We start from the raw sequence: 21,906 nt of genomic DNA, 5'->3' as shown, positions 1-21,906 counted from the left end.
TGGATGGATGGATGGACGGACGGACGGACGGACGGACGGACGGACGGACGGACGGACGGACAGAGCCATAGATCCATTCTGTTGCCAGAATTCATGGTCACCATGGCAACTTTCTCATAGCATCTCTCTTCTCTATGTCAGAAAACAGTGATAAATGCCCTTCCAGACTATTCTTAGCTAAACCATATTTTGAATCATTTTTATTCTACACCCCACCCAAATAAAATCTGTCTTTTATTTAAACCCTTGTATTCACAGGGGGAAAAGGGAAAGAAAGGCAAAAAGGGGCCTAAAGGGGAGAAAGGAGAACAGGGCGCTCCTGGATTAGATGCACCCTGCCCGTTGGTATGTCTAACTTGTGCAACTGTCTCCAGATGTTGTGTGTGAGGGGTGAAATGGGAGAGGAGCAGGCCAGAGGGACCAGTAACAGCAGCTTCCCAGGAGGGCCATTGAACATGGACCTGCAGACGGGTGCTCGGGATGCACAGATGTGCCTCACATCTTGTTGCCGGCCATTCTTGCTACTCTGTCTCTAAACTCTCATACAGGCTGGAGCCTGAATATAGGATGTGAAGAGGGGCCAACGCCATTCCATACCCTTCCACAGAGGAGGCTATGGTCTCCTGACAAGGCCTCGTCATGATGATGAGAGCCGTCTCTGCATGTTAAGTCCCTTCTAAATTGTTCCTCTCCCAACTTTTTCTTTTAGTTGTTTCTTTTAGCAGATTTTTGCCTTCAATGACTTCTTGGATTAGTAACGTTATGAGTTAATCTTTACAAACAGGGATTCCGTGGCGTTAAGGGGGAAAAGGGGGAGCCAGGCCAGCCTGGCCTGGATGGGCTGGATGCCCCTTGCCAATTGGTACAGTATTTCTCTTTCCTACCATCCTGCATGCCATTCCTTTATTTACTATGTATTTATCTGTATCAGTGTAAAGTGCTTCTTTCTGGAGTAAGCTTTACATGATAAACATACTACATGTGCATGTGCATGAGTGGGCTCCTCCCTGGGCTCTGCAGAGGGGAGAGAGCAAGCACGTGTCATCAACAAATGTAAATTAATCTTCTAACATTGTTCTCACTACTGACATGTCCATCTCTATGTTCTTTGGAATATTAACTTATCCAATAACTATTCAGAGATTATTTATGAGTTAGATAAGAACACTTGATGCAAAGGCACTGGTAAGCCAGAAGTTTGGACGATTACCCTGCTTAACTTTTTCCTTTCCTCTGAAAGAAAGAAAGATGTTTTTGTCTCTCCCATTCCAGTTTTATCAGGGCCGTAAACAAGGCCAAACCTACATAACAAAGCTTCTGTGGTCAGGAGTTAACCAATCCGAAGCAACGTTATTAAGAGACCATAGGAAGGAAGGCAACTGCCCTGCATATCTAAAGATGAGCATTGACTGCAGCCCAAACCCTCTTCTCTGTCACATAACCTTTTCGACGTAATGGTCTCTCCCTGCAAAACTTACTTTCCCAAAGTAGACAGAACTCCCTCCTTCATTGGCATGAACTCAAAATCCTCCTTATACTAAAATCTAAAATTCTACTGGCTGATCCTTTTCCTTGTACCAATCTGGCACCACCGATTTCTCCCAAATATGTTACAAAGCTAGATTATTTTTTTACAATAAAAAGGGTAGTGTGATTATATTTTGTGGAGTATAAAGAAAGCTTTTTGTCATCGTGTTCCACATGGTCTGCATGGCCTCACATAATTCTTCAGTTATAAGCATGATTCATTAAAGGGAAATGTATATTTTGTGAGTCTTTAAAGAGATTGTGTGTATAGAAAAAATATTATTCAGTCAATTGTGATAGTTAGAATGTGTTAATACGGAGTAGTCTGTCTTTTGTTTGCTTGTGTTGATAAGCCACATTTTATAAGCCCCTTCATCAGAGGGAAATGCATGCCTTCGACATGTCATATCTTCCAGTCTCATGTGTATCTGAAGAGGCTTCCACCTTAAAATGCATTATTTTCTGCAGTATTTAGAACCCTTCATTCGGAATGTTCACTGGCTTCTGAAAAGCTCAACAGAAGCGCTGGTAAACACAGTCGGTGACATTTACTTTAATATGCGGACAGACTGCCGTGTTTCAAATGAGTATATTCTGTAATATCCACTGGCATACAGAGAGCTATAAACTTCAGATAGAAATGCTTTGCCTTTGATTGCCAACGCCACAAACCATAGTCCAGAGTGACCCCAAGGAAATGAAACTCTGATTTATTTAACCAAGATGACTGTGAGATGTTCTGATGGCACTAAGAGGTGCCATGCACTGGGCAGATGTGTTAGCTACAGCTCCGCCTGTGAGCAGCGCACGAGACCACTATGCCTTGTACATTCTGTTTCCATAGACACTGCCCTCTCTGTATTCACGTCTTTTCTAGAGGTGTGCTCAGTCTGGAAAGCATTTGAATTACATTCATTTTAACTAACAGTAGGTAAAATATCATGAGCTACTACTTAGTATAAGATGCCTATGACTGAAGCCACCTGATAGAAACAATTTTTGAAGTCTCTTGGCATGTCGATTTATATCTGATTACTTACAAGAGCCTAAGGAATTCTTTTCCTTCCCTTCAAAACCAGGGACCTGATGGATTACCCATGCCTGGCTGCTGGCAAAAGGTAGGTAGGCCTTAAGGGTTTTTGTTTTGTTTTGTTTTCTAAAAAGAAATCCTAATCTTGACCAGGCTCTTTCCATTGCAGAACAGACCTTTTACATATGACATTCTTGAAAACCGGGTATTTCAGAGCAAATATGCCAGCTCTGGCCAATCTTTAGATGAATGTGTTTAAACCGATTTCCACCCAAACCAACGGGCAAAAACAAACTATAATCTTGGCAAATTGTAATCTGGAACCTCAAAGTCATTGTTTGTGATGGAAAGGCGCAATATATCTAATTTTTAATCTGATAAGATTGTTTGGCTCTCTGCCAATGAACTCTTTCCTCCTACGGTTTAAAAAATATTTTTAATTGTGATTTTTCCCTGTATCTGTTGCATTGACAAATATGCAAATCTATGGTCGAACCCTGTGCGTAGCAGTCACACAACTGGGAAAGCAGAAAATATAAACACACAACACTTATCAGTGATATCACCATTTATTTAGTGGTGTCTGCTTAAGTCTATGCTGGCATCATTCTATATTGGTTTGTTTAATCCTCATCACATGACTGCCTATCATCACTGTGAATGCATTCAGTACAAATGGCTCAACCCAGAGAACCTTCTGTGTACAAAGACTATAAGTCATGCCCTATTGTGTCAATTAATCCATACAGTAGCCTACACATGAGTAATGTCAATTTGGAAATGTGAAGAAACTTTCAAGAGCAGCAAGCTGGTAGGTAGCAAGGCTAGAACGGAGAAACATCAGGAAGTAGCGGTTAGCATTTCAAGCAGGCAGATGGAGCTCTGTGCATTCTGCACTGCCCAGGGAGTGAAGACGCTTTACATGGCGATGCTGTGACCCCAGGGTGCAGGTTACTGGAGGGCAAAGAAATGCCTAGGAATAGCAATGTGATAAGGGAAGCATCCAGGTTGCTTTGATGGCTCTGAAATGTTATCTCCAACACTTTGTAGCTTATCCAGTAATTGTAGCCAGCCACACGTCATTTGCAAAATTAGAACAAACTGTGTAAGCCAGCGTGCGGAAACATGAGGAGACATTGGGTTCTTGGTTGCCTCTCAAGTCAGCAACTCAACCATCAGGAAATCTTATGTAATTTGCTTTCTCAACTAACTTCACACACTTAGCTGGAGACAAAAACGCCTTCTCTCATGGCAGCGTCTTTTATTTATTAGCTTCCCCAGCTCTCCTTTGAGCCTATCAGATAATTAACTCAGTTGCATCTGAGGTCAAGAGGGTCTCTGGCTAGAGACCCCCTCATCAGCGCCTTCCTTAGCTGGTAAAACTAGCCTCTTGCTGGCTTACCTGCCGTGCACAGACATTGTAATGCCATCCTGTGCGGGGATGGCCATTTGCTCTCTATCCTCTCCACTGTAATTCAGTAAGATGATTTTTTTTTAAGCTGGTCATTAGTACACTGAACCTAGAGATGCCAAGAGTTCATTTCCCCTACACTGAGCACCACTTAAAACTTGGAGTCACTTATGGTCTGGGACAATTCTAAATCATTTTCTTTTTCATAAGGAAATAGATGTAAGGGCAACAAGCGAAAGGCTTTTTTCATCTCGTTAGCCCCTGAGATGAAAACCCAGTAGTAACACAAATACTGTGATTGAACCGGAATTGTCCATAGAAATATTCAGCTTTCTATTAAATAGGTACTATACTCTACATAAGATTAAGAATCTCATGAATCTGACCTCTTCTACAAAGAAAAATAGCCCAATTATAAAACTTTGGTATTGGTTAGAACCTCTACACAGAACATATAAACTCCAATCAACATCTCCCCTCTCCTGATATCAATGAAATAAGAAAAAGGAAATTTTCTCAGATTTCTTAGACAATTTAGATATCTCAACTAGTCCAGTAATTTTTATTTATATGTTATAAATAAAGCATGTAGGTGGCTTCTGGCTATTCCTGTTTTATTTGGGCTATCCAGTATAAACACGTTTGTGGCATTTTAGTGTCTTATTAGCATATACTAATTACACATAATGGATCCATTATGACATCTTTATGCATGTATCTAGTATATTTTGGTCATATTCGCCCACCCGTTACCTTCTCCTGTCTCTCCCCTCCTCCCATTGATTTCCTTTCCAACTAGTCCCCCTGCTATTTTGATGGTCTAATGAATTTCATTAGGTCACTTAGAGAAGCAGAGTTACAGGATTGTTCACAGGAGGATGGGCACCTTAGCAGTGGTTAGACTGTTTAAGACAACGTCTCCCCATCAACCAGCTACTACATATAGATCCTCCATGATCAGATATTGACAGGTTCATTCTTACGCAGTTTTTCTTGCAAAAAAAAAAAAAAAAGAGGTGTTATTAGTGTACTCCTGGAAAGGGGAATCTAGACGGCTTACCTGTGGAGGGCGGACCAGAAGGCAGCATCACCCCGTCCCCTCTGCACTGTACTTTTCTCATTGATTTTTCTTTGAGTAAAACTAAAGGAAACGCCAGCCACGGTGGCACCCCGCCTTTGGTCCCAGCTCCCAGAAGGCAGGCAGAGCTCTGTGAGTTCAAGGCCAGCCTGAGCTATGTAGTGAAACACTGTTCCCCCAAAAAAGAAGCAATACAAAACAAAATCCTAAAGAAGTCTCTAAGAACTGCTCTGTAAGCTAATAGCCCAGGGAAAATGGCTGCTTAGTCTGAGTTGATGGTGGTTCTGGAAAGACCTTCTAAATGAGGAACCAAAGATTGGGGGAATTTTTTTTTTTTCCGGTCACAGTGGAACTGATAGCGGGCAGGTTTGTCTTGTCAGGTGCCTTTCAGGGCAAGGCTAGTTATAGGGCCAAGAGACCATGACTAGGAAATGCATATGCATTATATGCAGGAAGCTGTAGGTTAATATGCCTTTGAGCTTAGACCCTTTGGCCATTATTAGGTTATGTTGCCATGCCTGGAGACATCGTGTGTAGTAACGGAAGCATGCCTGTAATAAAAATCACAGTTTTCTGCTTTCCCAGCACAGCGACTAATACAGTCACTTCTCATAAAGTTCTTGGTTGGCCAGGGAACAATGGGAGTTGGAACTAAGATGAGAACCATGGTGAACTGGGGTTTTAAACAGTGTGATCTGGGAAACATCAGATGATCAAATTGGCTTGCTGACCTAAAGAAAAGACCACAGGGTTCTTCCAGTGTTTGCAAAATAGACGCTAATTTGGAGTTGTTATCGAAGTTACCACTAACTCCACGTGTGTGTGTTTGTTGTCTGTTTTTCTGCAGTGATGAATCTAACCTTCCAAGCATGAAGTTGTGTATATAATGGTCCACCTGTTATATTTATAGTTGAAAAACTGTGACTCGCAGATTTTGCAAGTGTGGGATCTGCTCCCCCCGGCACTGTTTCTCCCTGGTCACAGTAGTACAGACGCCCATCTCTTCTCACATCTGAAACTAGGCAATGTACAGAAGTGAGGAGGCCACAGGAAATATAGCTCAGTGTCTCTATCTTATGTGAACATACGTATTTATACGGACATCAGGGACAAAGAATGATTGCTCTCGCTAGTTTCCTATTTGGAGCTTGTTGATTGCATGGACAGAAAGTGCCATGAAATAGTTTACATGAAATCGTGACCAAATACGGACTCAAAGCTAGGAACGTGTAGCACACATTTCCCTAGGAACACCCATTCACGCCCACCGCACCTACTGAAACTGACTAAAACCAGCATGACCCCGTGCCAACCCTGCTTGTGCAACTGCAGACGCTTGCATGCCGCCTCAGAAGTTCTCTGACTACAGCTGAGCCTTTGTTCCTTTTGTCGTCTCAAGGGGGTTACACCGTGGCTCATTGCCAAAAAGAGATAAGTTTCTGGAGAGCGCACACACAGTTGGTCTTATATTTTGAGGGAGCTGCAGTCCCGACTGTAGATCCACAGATCCTAGCAATGCGGGCTTCGGTGGCCGCCTTGGTTGAAAAACCGAAGGGTTGAGTGGATTACTGCCACTTGTTTTCCTTGGGCTGCGCTTGGCAGCGAAGACGTCGGAAGAGGACCCGGTTCAGCATCCTGCACTGTCTCTTGCGTGACCGAGTTGGAAGGAGATTTAAAACCACGGAAATCCAGAGGGGCAGGAATCGTTTTACTAGATGAACTGACTTCCCATGGGTGTTGATCTCGGTGCTTTGGGAAAAAGTCAGAGGTAATGCAACTGTGTTTCGGAGACAGCGGAGCCTTGGAATGGAAGCCCCTGTTTGTGCAGATCGAAAGGTGCAGACTTGCCATCAGAGCTCAGACTGCTGAAGAGAGATCGTGTCCCGAGAAGGGATCGGACAGAATAAGCTGTGTTACAAATGCCGGAAAATTCTTAGTGCTGGCTCTACCAAAGGTAGCCGGAAAGTGTCCGTCTCTCCCTTCCTTCTGGGGTTGACACATACCAGTCGCTTTTTTATACAAGTTCTAGAAACAAAGTGTAGTTTCCATTCTCTTGCATACTGTTTGTTTTCTTAGGAACAGAAACTATTTGCTTCACTTTGGGCCTCATAGGTTTTTAAACGTTATTTTTAAGAAAAGTTTTCAAATCGTGTAATGATTTGAATCCAATAGTAAAAATAACCTTTTACCATCTCCTTTTTTTGTTTAAGATAATTGAAGAGATTATAGGAAGGCTTTATTTTTTTTTACTTAATTCATTATAAAGTATGACAATTAAGCATTTTTTCACTACTTTTTGATTGACGTTGACAAATTTGTTATCAACGTAAAGTCAAGATTTTATCACATTTGATAGCATGAACTTGCTTCTTCTAGTTTTTTTTCTATATTGAAGTTTATTTCTCAAGTTTTGTTTTTACATTTCTAAGTGTTTGTCTTATCCACAGACCAAATCTGAGATCTCAGAAAGCCCTGAAATATAGTTGCCAGAAAAGGTCTTGTTTTTATCGACTTGCTCAAAACATACCAACGAGACTTAGACTGGGCAATTCCTTGCTGAATTTGTGGCATGTTTTGAAATGACTTATTTTAAGTAGAAGGGTGGTCTGGAGAAGCACCATCCATGGGGGCAGTTATCCTAGCCGCCCATTAGAGAATTTCATTTCCCTCGGTAATTGAATGTTTCTGGGAACATTTTGAGCTCAGTGCTTAGATTTTTCACCACCAGAAGGGAAATTAGTTCATGCTTAGGCTTACAAGAACAAAGATACAATTTCAAAACAGATCTTAAGATGTCTTTCATATCGTGTAACCAAATGCTCAGTCATACAAATGATGTCATCTTTTTTCTTTGTCATTTCTGAGATTAGAATTTAAATGTTAGATCAGACTATCTAGTAGTACTTCTAATAACATTCCACACTCCTAAGCCAATTCAGCATTTTTTTTTTTTAGTGAAGAGTGTTTCTAACAATTTCTTGTATGATATGTTTAGGGTAAGGTATTTCACAATAAATGAAACAATTTGTCTTAAATCATTTGGGTCACAAAAATGAGCCCAAGATTACACATTATCTTCACAAACAGAAAGCAAAGCAATTGTATATAGGATCTTGAGGTCAGTCTGGTGACTATATTTCTTACTATCTTCCTTTCTGTTTCTCCACTAGAAAGAGGTATTGAGAGGGATCATTATTTCAAATTTAGAGAGATTCTAATGATGGTTTTATTGTTGAACTAGCTTCATTAAAGTATTGGGCACACCCCTGTAGAAAACACTGCACAGTGTGTGTGTGCACTGGGGTTTTCCTTGTAAGGCACATTTGCAGGAACGTGTAAATTTCTATTTCTGTACTATCTTGGAACAAACAGGATGATGGTAATTCCCTGTGCTCAGTGGATTGCTAGGTTAGCTACCATCCGTTAACCTTGAGCTTTGGACTATGAAAACATATTTAATCATCCATTTTTGTCATCAAACTGAGTAATTTCCAAAGGAATCAATAATGGATTATTGTGTTGATACGTATATTTATAGATTGCATTCTTTTTCATAAAGACTTCTTTAGGGGAATGAAGAAAAAGGGGTATGGGACACTCACTGGAAATATGTCAAGGTCAGGTTTTACTTCAGGCTGCCACTGTCACGTTGCCTCTCTCCACCGTTTCCCATTAGCCTCGGTGGCTGCTGGGAAATACCCTTCCTTTTTATTTCTATGGATAGTCAGCCTCTACTGTGGGCGATTTTATTTCTGTTTAATGGCATTCCTAAGCTGTTATTGTGTGGTTTTATTTTTGAAGCTCATGAATCTGTTGTCCTGTAGTTCAATGACCAGCCTTTCCTCATGTAAAACTGCGGTGCCCCTTATCCTGTGTTCATCATATACACCATATGTCTTTATTGGTTTTCATTTACCTTTTCTGTGTGTGTGTGAGTTCCCTCACCTTCCAGCTTACACACTGTAAGCTTGCCTGACGCAGCCAGTGCTAGAGAAGTCTGCACGCAACCCGTAGGGTACACCTAAGTATGCCTGAGTCCCTCCCAGCTTTCCTTTCCCGTTATCAAATGCAGCTTTGGAGGGTTTTTCCTTTTCCTGTTATCTTATGGAGAATATTGGAATGCCTCTCACTCCTACCAATAGAAAGTTCTTGGCTTTGGATGTATACTCCGAGTATCTGATGTGTTCATGGGCAGTTCACATATGTGTACTTTGTGTGTGTGTCTGCTAGCTTAAGAAAGTGGTCAGAGCACCATTCTGTACTTTTGGGGAAATTGTTCTTAGTAAATGTACCTAATTGCCAAGTATTCTTTAACATAAAAAAATAACAGTTTAATCCCCCTCCCACTATATGTGTCTGAGAGTTCAGCATCTTCTCGAAAGTAGTCATGGGAAACTTGGGCGCTGACATCTGAAACTTTGATTTTTTTTTCCTTTCTTGATGATATTCAGATTATTTTAATGTTTAATGCCTACCAAAACAGAATTTAATGATTTTTGTAATAACAATAATAAAAAGTCCTACTATCTCATAAGGCTTCCTGGAGCCTTATCATTCCAAAAATACTAAAAATGGCCAGCTGTGATCCTGGTGGTTGAGAGGTCTGACCAGTTAAAATTCAGCCAACCCCATTAGGATGTAAAGGCCCTCTGTCCCTACTTCTGTTCTCTTGACGCATCTTCTCGCCCAGAGGCACTCCTCTAACTTAGGTTGCTGGTGAAATTATTTAGGGTTTTCGTTACTTCTATAATAACAAACATTTTAATGGCTTCTTTTTCCACTAAAATGCATTTACATGTATAAGCTGCCTACTTCACTTATTGGCAGACAGTTGGAGACAGAAGGTGGACCGCGTTATGTTTGACTTCTTGACAACAAAGAAAATGCCAACATTTCTCAAAATAAATGGATATTCTGACCTATCTCAGAAATATTCATGAGTCGGGTTCCTGAAGAATATCACACATATTGTTGGTGTCTGGGTGGAGTTCTTCATTGTGATGTAAATGTTTCATTAAGGTGGACATTTTAAAAAGATGTATGTATCTGATTTATCTTTTGGAAATATTATATTTTTATTTGTATTTTTTACATTTTAAAGTTCATCTCTATGTGCAGCTATTTTTATATTGCCAAAAACTCACATAATGCATAGTAAGAGGGAAATGGGGAAAAAAATGACAAGTATTTGTAAGCTGACAAGTGTTGCCTTGTGGGTTTGTTTTATAATGTTTCATGGGCCAGTCTCATGTTCTCGGTTATTCTAATAATGTGTTGTATCTTTTCACTGTATATATGGTGCAAACCTGATTGTCTTGGTAGTGTAAATATTTAAAAGATTGAATTTTTCCCATTTGATTTCTTATTTCAATTGTAATTTTTCCAACTGTCATTATTGACTCAATGGCCTGTGAAGGTTCTGATTTGCAATTTGGAGATAATTGCTTTGGGTTCATTTTCTAATTTGTTTTTAATTTACTTTTAAAACTTGTTTTCAGGGTTCCTAGTTTGTGAGAAGTTGATCTTCGGAATTATTTTTACACTATTTATGACTTATTTTCATAATGTAAAAAGTGTGTAATTATTACAATATTAACCCAAACAGTGATAATAAATTGTATTGTTATAAAGTTTTAATGATATTCCTGAGAGCGTTGTCCTATTTTCTTTTATTTAGAAACAGTCAACAAACAAAACAGTTGACTACTTTTCTTACCACACCGTAGTGTGATTTTTTTTTTTTTAAACAAATGCTTTCTGGGTCATGTAATAATGCTTCCAAACTCAGCTTCCACTCCAAAGTCACTTTGTCCTTGAATTCCCTATCTGGATGATGTAAGTTATCTCACACTGAGTTACCTGTTCCTCCCCCGCTCCCCAACATCACCATATCAGAGTGTAGTGTGCATAATTTCACAGCATACCCATACACCACGTGACCCGTGACTGGAAGCCTGTACAAGGCACCGGTGATTTGAAAAGCCAAAGCCCTTCCGGTACTCCTTTCTTGCTGTTGCCCTTTTCAACACACTAAGTCCCCATGCTCCTGTCCTCTCCGCCTGCTTTTCCTTTCTCCATGCCCTCTGCTAGGTCTTCCTCCTCAACCTGCTCACTCACTGTCCACCCTCAGGCTCCAATCTCCATCTTTTTCCGGTTGCTCTCCCTGGAAGTGCTCCTTCGTTTCCAGGATGAAGAATGAGCGAGTCAGCTCTTCCTAACTCCATGCTGGCTCCCTGACCAGCTGCCGTGCAGCTGTGTAGTCCACCTGGACTCCCCACAAGCCCTCCTTCTATTCGCCTTCACCCCTGCTTTTCTTCCAGACTCGCAAATCCTAGGAAACAAAGCCACTTTCCCCTCCACCCAGGCAAACGAGATGGAAACTTCAGCCACTTTGGACATGCCCACTTCTCGTAGCCCACCCATTCTGCTAATTTATATGGAACAATGGCTTATCCCATTACTGTGCTTTGATGCTACAGCTCCTGAATCTCAGATCCACCCCTTCTCTCCATCCCCCACCACACACACAGACTCAGTCTAGACTCTACTCAACCCTCTCCTGTCCTTTAGAAGAGTCTTCCAAGCACTGTGACTAATAACCCCTTTCCCTTTTCTTCACACTGTCTCATCTTGAGAGTAATGTTTCAAAGAAAGTAAAAAAAAAAAAAAGTCACCTGAGATTTCTCATGACCATTGCCTTTCGGACGACCCCCATGCCATTACAACTTCAGAGCCCAGGGAGATGGGTCAACAGAAGGACACTTGCCACCAAGCCTAAGCAACCTGAATTCAGTCCCTGGAACCCACATAGTAGAAGGAGAGAACTGATTCCAAAAAGCTCTCCTCTGCCCTTCACACGCATACCATGGAGTGCACATATACACGCTAAATAAATAAATGTAAACCATTAGAAATGAGCTGTAGTTTTGAGAGTGCTCCTCAATGTAACCCAAGAACATGAGCTCAAGCAACTTTGCTGGAGACAGCGCTGCAGGGAACTTTAGCTGTGCTCCCTCCATCTCTTGTGTGAAACCCTCTGGTACTCACCCATCTTCTTACAGACCCTGTGGTGTAGACTCTGAAGCCCACATGACCACGCATGCCTAGCTGCGTATAGCAGCTTGTAGGCCTGTCTTGTAGGCCAGGAACACTTACCCCAAAGTTTTCCCATAGCAAACTCGTCAACAGTTCCTTAACTGCTCTTGAGCCTGGAGTCATCCCTATTCCCATGCCGTTCCTCCAAGGAACATGTGCATCGACTTACCGAACTGGCCTTCCTGCCAAGATGAGATACTCCCATGCTCCTGTCATCTCTTGTGCTTATCACCACGTAACACATACCGAATTTCTAGTGACTATATCTTTGTCTCCTCCACTAAATAGTGAAGCTGGGGCAGGGGGGCTTGGACCCAAATCAACAAATGAAAAATGAGGTCCAAAGTAACAAAACTAAAACTCACTGAAGTTTACGGATTTAATGTGCGTAATAGTTAATCCACGTGGCCAAGTCAGAGCATGCCTGGATGTGGTTCCTAAACAAAAGGAAGACGTGTTATGACTGTTCCCAGGTCCAAGCACGTGCTATACAGTTGGGGTAATATTACCAAGCTGGTGTACCATCATCTAAGATGCCAGAGAGGATTAAAAGTTCACAACTAAGGCCAGAGGACAGAAAGGAAGGCTGAGGCCATATGCATTCAACCCACCGCGTGCTTTGTTTCACTTGAGATAGGGTTCCAATTCCTGGAAATTGAATATCTGCCTCTTGAAGAGGCCAATCTGGATGCCAAGATTCTGGAGTAACGATACTCATATCTGCCCAGTGCATTCTGGATTAAGAGCTTGGGGTGGTTGCTGAGTGACTTAGAGCAGGCCACCAAGGCTTAGAACAAACTGGTTCTGGTACAGGTGTCTATCTCTGCTCAGTCAGCAGACTGTGTAACCAGAACTTTCCAAGTCTGGGAACGTTATCCTCTCATCCCAGCAGCATTGGGTATGACAGTCTTTTTAATGTGGGTTTTCTCTGAGACGTTCAGGCAAGAAAATTTCTAAATTCTCATCACTTTCTTTTAAGTTAGGTTTTCTTTTCCCCTTTTCACAGTAGTTATAAATTATTTCTAGAATGTTCTCAGTTGATGTTTGCAAAGTTTCTTGTCATCCAGCAGACTTTCAATGCCATCACTAGAATCCAAGGGGCTGAGTTTGAATCGCTGTTCAGCCACTTACTAAAGCAATCTGACCTCAATGAGTTTCCATTTTTACATTTACAGAATGAGAACGAGGAAATTACCTTATTCAAGGTGGCGTGGAACACAAATATCAATGGGTTAGCTCAAATATGTGCTTAGTGCAGAAGAGGGTCATAGCACAAGCTCTCTCCACTCTCTCCCCCTCCTCGTGTCCCAGGCTGACCTTGAGCTCGCTATATAGACAAGGATGACCTTGAACTTCTGATCCTCCTGCCACCATCTCTCAATATTGTGGCTACAGATATTGCACTACCAGACCCAGTTTATAAGGTGCTAGAGGATTGAACCCAGACCTTCACACTTTCTAGGTAAGTCCTCTATCAGCTGAGCTACGTCCTCAGCTCCTTTTACTGCCTTTAGAATAAAATATAGCCTTAGTAGAGTTTTTCTTTTTTAAGATGTATTATGTATACAGTGCTCTGCCTGCATGTATGCGTGCACACCAGAAGAGGGCACCAGGTCTCATTACAGATGGTTGTGAGTCACCATGTGGTTGGTGAGAGTTGAACTCAGGACCTCCAGAAGAACAGTCAGTGCTCTTAACCGCTGAGCCATCTCTCCAGTCCCCTTAGCAGAGTTCTTGCAGTGAGCAAAAGTTCCATATTGAGAAAGAATCATCCCTCATTAAAAGCTGAATGCTGTCCCTTGCATCTCATTGAGTGCATCCCCTACTCCAATGGTATCCAAGTACACCATGTAAGCGAGCTAAGCCCTACCACTGACACACAGTATAATGAATAGGCAAGTTTGCTTCCAATAGCTTGAATTCAAAAGTAACGTTACTACCTCCCAAGACACTTGACAAGCTTCATGGTCTAACACTGGTAAGCCACTGATCGGAGAAAGGGAAGCCTGCCACGGATCAGTGATTCAGGTGAAAGCTATCAAAGACAGTTGTACTGAGAACCGCTGGGAGAGAAGACTCCTGTGGGCATTTCCTTCACTTATTCTTAGAGTCATCCCCATAGGACAAGGATGAAACACCTTTACGAAAAATGAAAATAGGTATTTAATACACAAGGAAAACAAGATGAACTTTATTCCTCCTTCAGTTAAAATTCCCAATCCATTGTTTCAATTTTTAAGTAAACCTCTGCAATCATTTGAGTATAAAATGTCCCCCACAGGCTCCCGCGGTTGGATGGTTGCTTCCCATGGTGGTGGCATTATCTTGAGAAATTCTGGAAACTGCAGGAGATGGGCTCTAGGTCCCTGGGGTCACACCCTGGGGATGTCGTGTCTGTGCCACTTCCTGTCGCCCTTACCCTTTTTCTCTGTAACCAAGAAGAAAATAAGTTACCCTTCTGCCACAGTGATCCTCTGCCCAAGAGCATGGGGTCAGACAACCATAGGCTGTACCCCTGAAACAGTGACCCCAAAGAAACACTTCCTTACTTAAGTTACAATATAGTACTGTTTTGGTTACAGGGAGCTATTTTCAGAAGCACTAATGCAATATTCTCTTTACTATGGGAATGAAAACACCCCATGATTGTTCTATTTGAGCTTCGCATCACCTCATTTTCCCCCCGGGTTAACTATAAATCGCACACTGGAAACATCACCGTCTGATTTTGAGTTGTAAAAAAAAAAAACATACTTACACTATGCCTAATCAATCAATAAAATTTATTTCAAATTACTACAGAATTTTAAAGGAATACATTTTGTAAAACATGGTATAGTGTGTGTGCGCGTGTGTGTGTGTGTGTGTACATGCCTGTGCATATGCACCTGTGTGTACGTATGTATGCCTGTAGATGCTAGCAGCCAACCTTGGGTGCCATTCTCCTGAACACCATCCACCTTGCTCTTTGAGACAGGGTCTCTCGCTAGTTGGAACTTGCCAATCTGGTTAGGTGGGCTGACCAGTGAAGCCCAAAGATTCCCTGGACTCCCCCTTCTCTGGGATTACAAGCACACACTGCCATGGCTAGCATTTTTATATAGGTTCTAGGACCAAACTCCACCTGCATGCTTGCAGGGCAAGCACTGTACTAAGTTAGCTCCCCGGCCCGCAAGCAGCATTGCCGTGCACAGCTCACCAATAGAGGGCAGCCCCTGAATGCCTTGAAGAGCTGAATGTTCTTGAAAGTCTCTGAGCCCAGGTTCCTAAGCACACACATACTAAACAATAGGGGTTAGGGTTGGAACATCTTCAAGTTCTTCTGCTAAGGCTAGTGACCTTGAATCTAATTCACTTGAAATATATTTCCGCGGCATATACATCTTACCATATAATATCCTCTGTTTTTAAAGAAATATATTTTAAAAATGTAGCTACAACCAGGTACAAGTAAAACAAGATTAGAATATGACCTAATATGTACATAATTCAAGGAGAAAGTGTTCTTGATAGAGTCCAGAAATCTGGGCAGTAATTAAAATCAAGATTTATACATCAATTTAAAGCTTTAAATATGAATAAATTACAAACAAATTATTTGTCCCTGTCAAGCTTACAGGAAGGACTTGCCTGAGGGTTACTGAAGCCTGAATGTTCCAAACTAAATGAGTTATGTTCATACACTTTAAAAAAATAATGTCAATAAAAGTCACTATTATCAAATTGACAGAAAGATCTAAAAATTCACCTGATATAAACTATTTCAAAACATGAGATCTGTTTCATGTTTTTATCTATTCCTTCCACCTACTCTCTATTTCAACCCCTACTCTCTATTTTACATGAGTAGGAAACTCCTCAGTTTGGAGCAGATGTAGGATGTCCGAGTACCACCGATGGCACACAGTTGCTGCCTTCAAGGTACTCGCCATCTGCAGAAACAAAATCAACCATAGGGCCAGGAGGTGGCACACACCTTTAATCCCAGCACTCAGGAGCCAGAGGCAGGTAGATCTCTGTGAGTTTGAGGCCAGCCTGGTCTACAACAGCTAGTTCCAGGACAGGCTCCAAAACTACAGAGAAACCCTGTCTCGAAAAACCAAACCGAATAAAATGATATTTCAGCCCTGAGTTGGGGTTTTCTTGACAAATGATCACTTTCTGACCAGAGTTTCACAGACGCTGTGATATACTTGCAAATGAGTTTGCCTGTGTAAGTTGGTGATTTAAACCCTCCATGTAACAGTAACGGGACAAAGATGCCACGTTAATGATGGGCTGGCAGTGCAGATACTTGCCTGTCCAGGAGTTGATAGACACAGGGCTCCCCTGAGCCTAAGGTTGAGGATGACTCTGGATCATGGTGACTCTCAAGATCAGAGGGATGCTAAGGAGGAGGATCCTAATACCTGAATGTCCTCCTGGAACATTGGTACCCAAGAGGAGCTAGCACAGGGCCTATCCATACAGGATAAATCCAGGCTGTTCCTTGACAGGTGAGGCCCTGGACTAGCCTGGGACTCTAACAGTGTCTTAGTAACTTTTCTGTTGCTGTAATCAAAAATGACCAAGAAGGAAGCACTTATTTGGGCTTACAGTTCCAGAGAGATACAAGTCCATCACCATCATGGTGAAGAAGCATGGCAGTGGACAGACACGGCTGCTGCAACAGCAAAGTGATATAGCTCACATCTTAAAGATGACAGAGGAAGCAGAGAGAGAGAACCAAGAAGAGTGCTTGGCTTTCAAACCTCAAAGCCCACCCCTAGTGACCCACTGCCTCCAGCAAGACCACACCTCTTAAACCTACCCAAACAGTGCCACTAAACATGGACCAAGTATTCCACTGTCTGAGATTATGGGGGCTAGTTCTCATCCAAACCATCACAATCAGAAGGCCGTCCATCACCAGAGGGGCTCCCTCAACCTTCAGAGCTATTAACTAAAATGAAATTTTTCTCTATACCATATGGATGGTGGTTTGAACAAAAATGGCCCCCAGAGGCCCAGCGAGAGTAGCACTATTAGGAGGTGTAGCCTTGTTGGAGGAAGTGTGTCACTGGGGTCAGGCTTTGCGGTCTCAGATGCCCAAGTCATGCCCAGTGTGACAGTCTCTTCCTGCTGCCTTCAGATCTGGATGTAGAACTCTCAGCTATCTCTCCAGCACCATGCTTCCCACCACGATGACAGCAGACTTAACTTCTGAACTGCAAGCCAGCCTCAGCTAAATAGTTTCCTTTATAAGAGTAGCCATGGTCATGGTGTCTCTTCACAGAAATAGAAACCCTGACTAAGACAGTATCCATCCTCTAGTACTTGGCTATAATAACAGAAAAGAGATTTATACAGTATTTTAAATTAATGTTACTGCCATTGTAAACAAAAAAGATTCAAATTCCCAAGAGCCTCTGCATTATAACTAAAAGAGTGAAAACAAGCACTAGGTAAATCTGAAGAACACACAAATAAGAGAATTTGTTAGGCAGGAAGTTCATGAACTCAAGATCAACCTGGACCATATAGGAAGTCCCAAGTCAACCTGAGTCCCATACTGAGCCCCAAGTCAGCTGGACGACATAATAAGACTCTGTCTTAAAATGAAAAAAAAAATAGTTCAAAACCAGAAGAAAAAGAAAATGTCAATGTGACTGCAACACCCAAATATAGACTTCTCAAGGAAAAGAAATGATTTTGTATCCTCAAACCTACTGAGAACTGTATCCAATGTGCTAGCAGACTCCCTGGGCAGTATGAAAAGAGAAAGGAAAAACAGTAAGCAAGAAAAAAAGGAAGACCTCTGTCTTAAGGTTTCTATTGCTGTGATAAAATACCATGACCAATAGCAACTTGGGCAGGAAAAGGGTCATTGGCTTACATATCCTTAATCACAGTTCACTGATGGAAGCCAAGGCAGGAACCCAAACTGAGCAGGAACCTGGAGGTAGGAACTGATGAAGAGGCCATGGAAGGGTGCGACTTAATGACTGGTTCCTCATGGCCTGCTCAGCCTGCTTTCTTGTAGAATTTAAGACTACCACACCCATGTGGAATGGGCCCACCCCCATCAGTCACAAATTAAGAAAATGACCTATAAGCTTCTCTGCCTGCAGCGTGATCTTCAGGAAGCATGTTCTCAATTGGGGTTCCCTTCTCTCAGATGACTATAGTTTGTATCAAGTAAACATAGAACTAGCTAGTCACTCAAAGCAATCAGGCAGATGATGTATCAGGGTCCCAGACCTTAGCACAACTAACTCCATGATGGAAGTACCATTCAGGCCATAAAACTCAGCACATGGACAGCATCACCTGCCTTGAAAAAAAAAAACACAAATGCCTAATCCATCCAAGTCTGGGAAAATCTCCAAATAGACTAACTTTTCTTTTTGCCTATCTATGTGGTTCTACTTCTGGATAACTGTTCTTGTCAACTTAAACATCAACTCAGGGAATGCTTTTGGTGCTTAAAAGCTCACCCTGAGAAAGGCACAGAGCTACACTGGGATCCTGAACACCCAGAGTAGTCGCTGACTAGCTAATAAATATTTTCTATTGGTTTAAACCTAGGTCCGAGCAGTCTTCTTTGGGGGATGCCCCACAGCAATGGAAGGACACACCATTTAGAACAGAGCTGACCTGGGATTTTTCCCTGGTCAGAAGCAGCCACCTGCTCTGTGCCAAACTTCACATCTATCTGAACCTCTGGTTCCCTCTCTGACAATGGTGCTGATTGTCAAGCTAGCTACCTGGCTTACGAGAATCCTGAGAAGATATGTCAGAGTCCCCAGCATGTGCCAGCCACATTATAGAGAGGGCCAGCAACTGGGACTGGCAACTGTGGCTGCTTCTTCACTGATCTGTAAATTTGATGCTGATTTTCAAAGGGTTTATTTACTAAGTATCTATGGTGTGGCAGACTCTGCACTTGAACCACGGATACAATGGGAAAAGATCAGGCCCAGTCTGTGACCTACAGAACTTCAGTTCTAGGTAGAAAAAAAAATGGCTGTAAACAACCAATGATAGATTGTGTGAGTGAATGTGTGTATGTATGTGTGAGTGTGCATGTGTGTATGTGTGCGTATGTCAATGTATGCATATGTGTGTGTAAATGTGTATAAGCATGTGTATATGTGTATGTATGTGTGGGTATGTGTGCATATGTTTGGGTATGTGCATGTGTATGTGTATATGTGTGGGGATGTGTGTATGTGTGTGAGTGTATCTGTATGCATATGTGTGTATTGTGGGTATGTGAATCAGTGTGTGTGTGTGTGAATGTGTATGTGTGTGTGTGTGTGTGTGTGTGTGTGTGTGTGTGTGTGTGTGTGAGGGAGAGGGGGGAGAGAGAGATGCTGGGGATGGGGATCAAACTCATGGATGGCCTGGAACATCCTATCACTGAGCCCTGATGCAGGTAATTTATTATCCAACCCCAGTCATGAAAAGTGCTACCATTTTAGGAAGGACAAGGAGTACCATAGTGTAGTGAAGGCACCATGAGCAAGCCTCGTTCAAGCTGATGCCTGAGGTGTGCAGTTCAATGGGGACAGGGACTGAGATGCCAAGAGCTCTTCACGGCTGAGAATGCAGCTGTTGGCTGGTGTGGCTGAACTGAGACAAAGAACAGGAAGCGGGAAAGAGATGAGGCTATGAGGTATAAAAGTCACAGGTCTCGTGCATGGTCATAGATTTTTTATTACTAAGGAAAATGAGAAGCATTGCGAAGTACGGTACTAGGACTGGCAAGGTGACTCAGGGGTAAAGAGCCTGCCACCAAACCTGAAGATCTGAATTTAGTCTCAAGATCTGCATGGTAGAAGGAAAGACATAACTCCAGCAGGTTGACCCCTGACCTCCACACACATCTACACACACATACATGTACACACACAGGATGAAGTATAGTATTATATATGGCATGAAAGCAGAGGAGACACTATTTGTGGGAAGGAAAGAAAAGGACAGAGAAAGGTGGGGGAGGGTAACAAGGAAACAGATTAATAAAAACAAAATAAATTGACAGGGATGTATGAAATCACAACAATGAAACAATATTTTTAGGCTAACTAAAAAAATACAACAAATAAAACTTAAGGTGATGACCTCTTTAATCCTAGCACTCAGAAGGCAGAGGATCTCTCTGTGAGTTCAAGGCCAGCCTGGTCTACAGAGCACAGAGAAACCCTGTCTTGAAAAACAAACAACAACAACAACAACAAAATAAACTTTAAGGCAGATTTTGAAAGAGATTTCATTTGGTTATGCAAATCCTGGCAGACTGGGAACACATTGCCCCAGCTGTTGGGTATATGTACATAGTACTCCACATTTATAATGGTACCCTTGTTCTCCCTTGTGCTACAACCAGAATATTGAGACATTAAGAGGAGGAGGAGGAAGAGAAGAAAGTAAAGGAGAAAAAAGAAGAGGAGGAAAAGGAGGAGGGAGAGGAAGAAGAGGAAGCTGTAATACTTCCTACAGCAAGAGAGAGAGGGGAAGGGAGAGAAAGATGGGGAGGGAGAGGGAGAAGAGGATGAAGAGGAAAAGGAAAAGGAGGAGGAAGAGGAGGAGAGAGAGGAGGAGGGAGAGGAGGAGGGAGAGAGGATAGAGAGGAGGATGAAGAGGAAGAGGAGGAGGGAGAGGAGGATGGAGAGGAACAGTGAGAGGAGGAGGGAGAGGAGGAAGACAGTGGTGTGATCTAACTGTGTCTCCTTGAGAGTCTTACACATTCTGCAGTGGGAAGGAAAGTTTGTATCTACACAGCCTATCTACCCACCCAGGCATATTCCTGTCTACTCCTCCACAGAGAGACAGCATGATGCACGAATTTTAAGAAACAAGAGACACACTCCCAGAGATCAAGGTTTAGCTCTCTATGCATTAACTGTAGGTTCTACTTCATCTCCACCCACTCCACTTTTCTCATCTGAAGAAGAAGACTGAACAGTGGTATATTTATTTGCTGGGCCAACATCACAAAATGCTATGGGCTGGGTGACTTAAATTATAAAAATCAATTTTCTTCCTTTTTTTTTTTCAACCTGTCCTGGAACTAGCTCTTGTATACCAGGTGGAACTCAGAGATCCGCCTACCTCTGCCTCCCAAGTGCTAGGATTAAAGGTGTGCACCACCACCACCCAGCCAGAAACCCATTTTCTTAACATTGTGGCTTCATAAAATCTGAGATCATCAAGGTGTGGTCATGTTGACTTTTGTCTAATTTGGCCTGAAGGTGGTTATCTTCCTGTATGTTTACGTGGTGTTTCCTGTGTGCCTGTGTCTAAGTCTTCTAGATTTGTAAGGACCCCAAACAGATCAGATTAGCAGTCTTCCCATTGACCCCATTTGACCCCTTTAAAGACTCTATCTTTAACACAGACAGGTCCTGAGTCACTGTGGCAGAGTAAGAATTTTCAACTTGACAACTGAATAGAAATTGTACGCTGAATTACTATGTTTTCTCCAGTTAGCAATATATGAGTTCATTCTGCCTTATAAAGAAGACAGCAACAACGAGCTGCAATTTCCAGACAGCCTGGAGATCAGGCAGGAGAGACCAGCCCACACCCCACCGTGCACTGGTTGCTAAGTTATGATGTTGATAGACTAAGGATGCCCCACCCATTTTTGACTGACAGTATTTTCAGTTTAAGATTGGCACATAAGCCCCTCATCAGTCAAAAGGATCTGCACTGTCACATTCATATCCATATTGAGGGTCAGAATTGCAACATACGAACAGGGGAGGGGCAAACCAAAGC

General features: G+C 42.3%; 1 protein-coding gene across 1 annotated transcript in view; it reads left to right on the top strand.

The window, feature by feature from the left end:
• Col25a1 (collagen type XXV alpha 1 chain) overlaps positions 1-10,688 on the top strand; it is a 398,267-nt gene extending 387,579 nt beyond the window's left edge. The window contains exons 36-38 of the mRNA XM_087897573.1: positions 785-862; positions 2,607-2,645; positions 5,894-10,688. Of these exons, the coding sequence (XP_087753699.1) occupies positions 785-862; positions 2,607-2,645; positions 5,894-5,896 (120 nt within the window). The 3' untranslated portion in view covers positions 5,897-10,688. The remainder of the gene's footprint in view (positions 1-784; positions 863-2,606; positions 2,646-5,893) is intronic.
• Positions 10,689-21,906: the final 11,218 nt, after the last annotated feature.

The sequence above is a fragment of the Myodes glareolus genome, chromosome 17, assembly GCF_982192425.1.
Source record: "Myodes glareolus chromosome 17, mMyoGla1.1, whole genome shotgun sequence".
In the NCBI taxonomy this organism is placed as follows: Eukaryota; Metazoa; Chordata; class Mammalia; order Rodentia; family Cricetidae; genus Myodes; species Myodes glareolus.
This window is presented reverse-complemented; position numbering and strand designations above follow the sequence as displayed.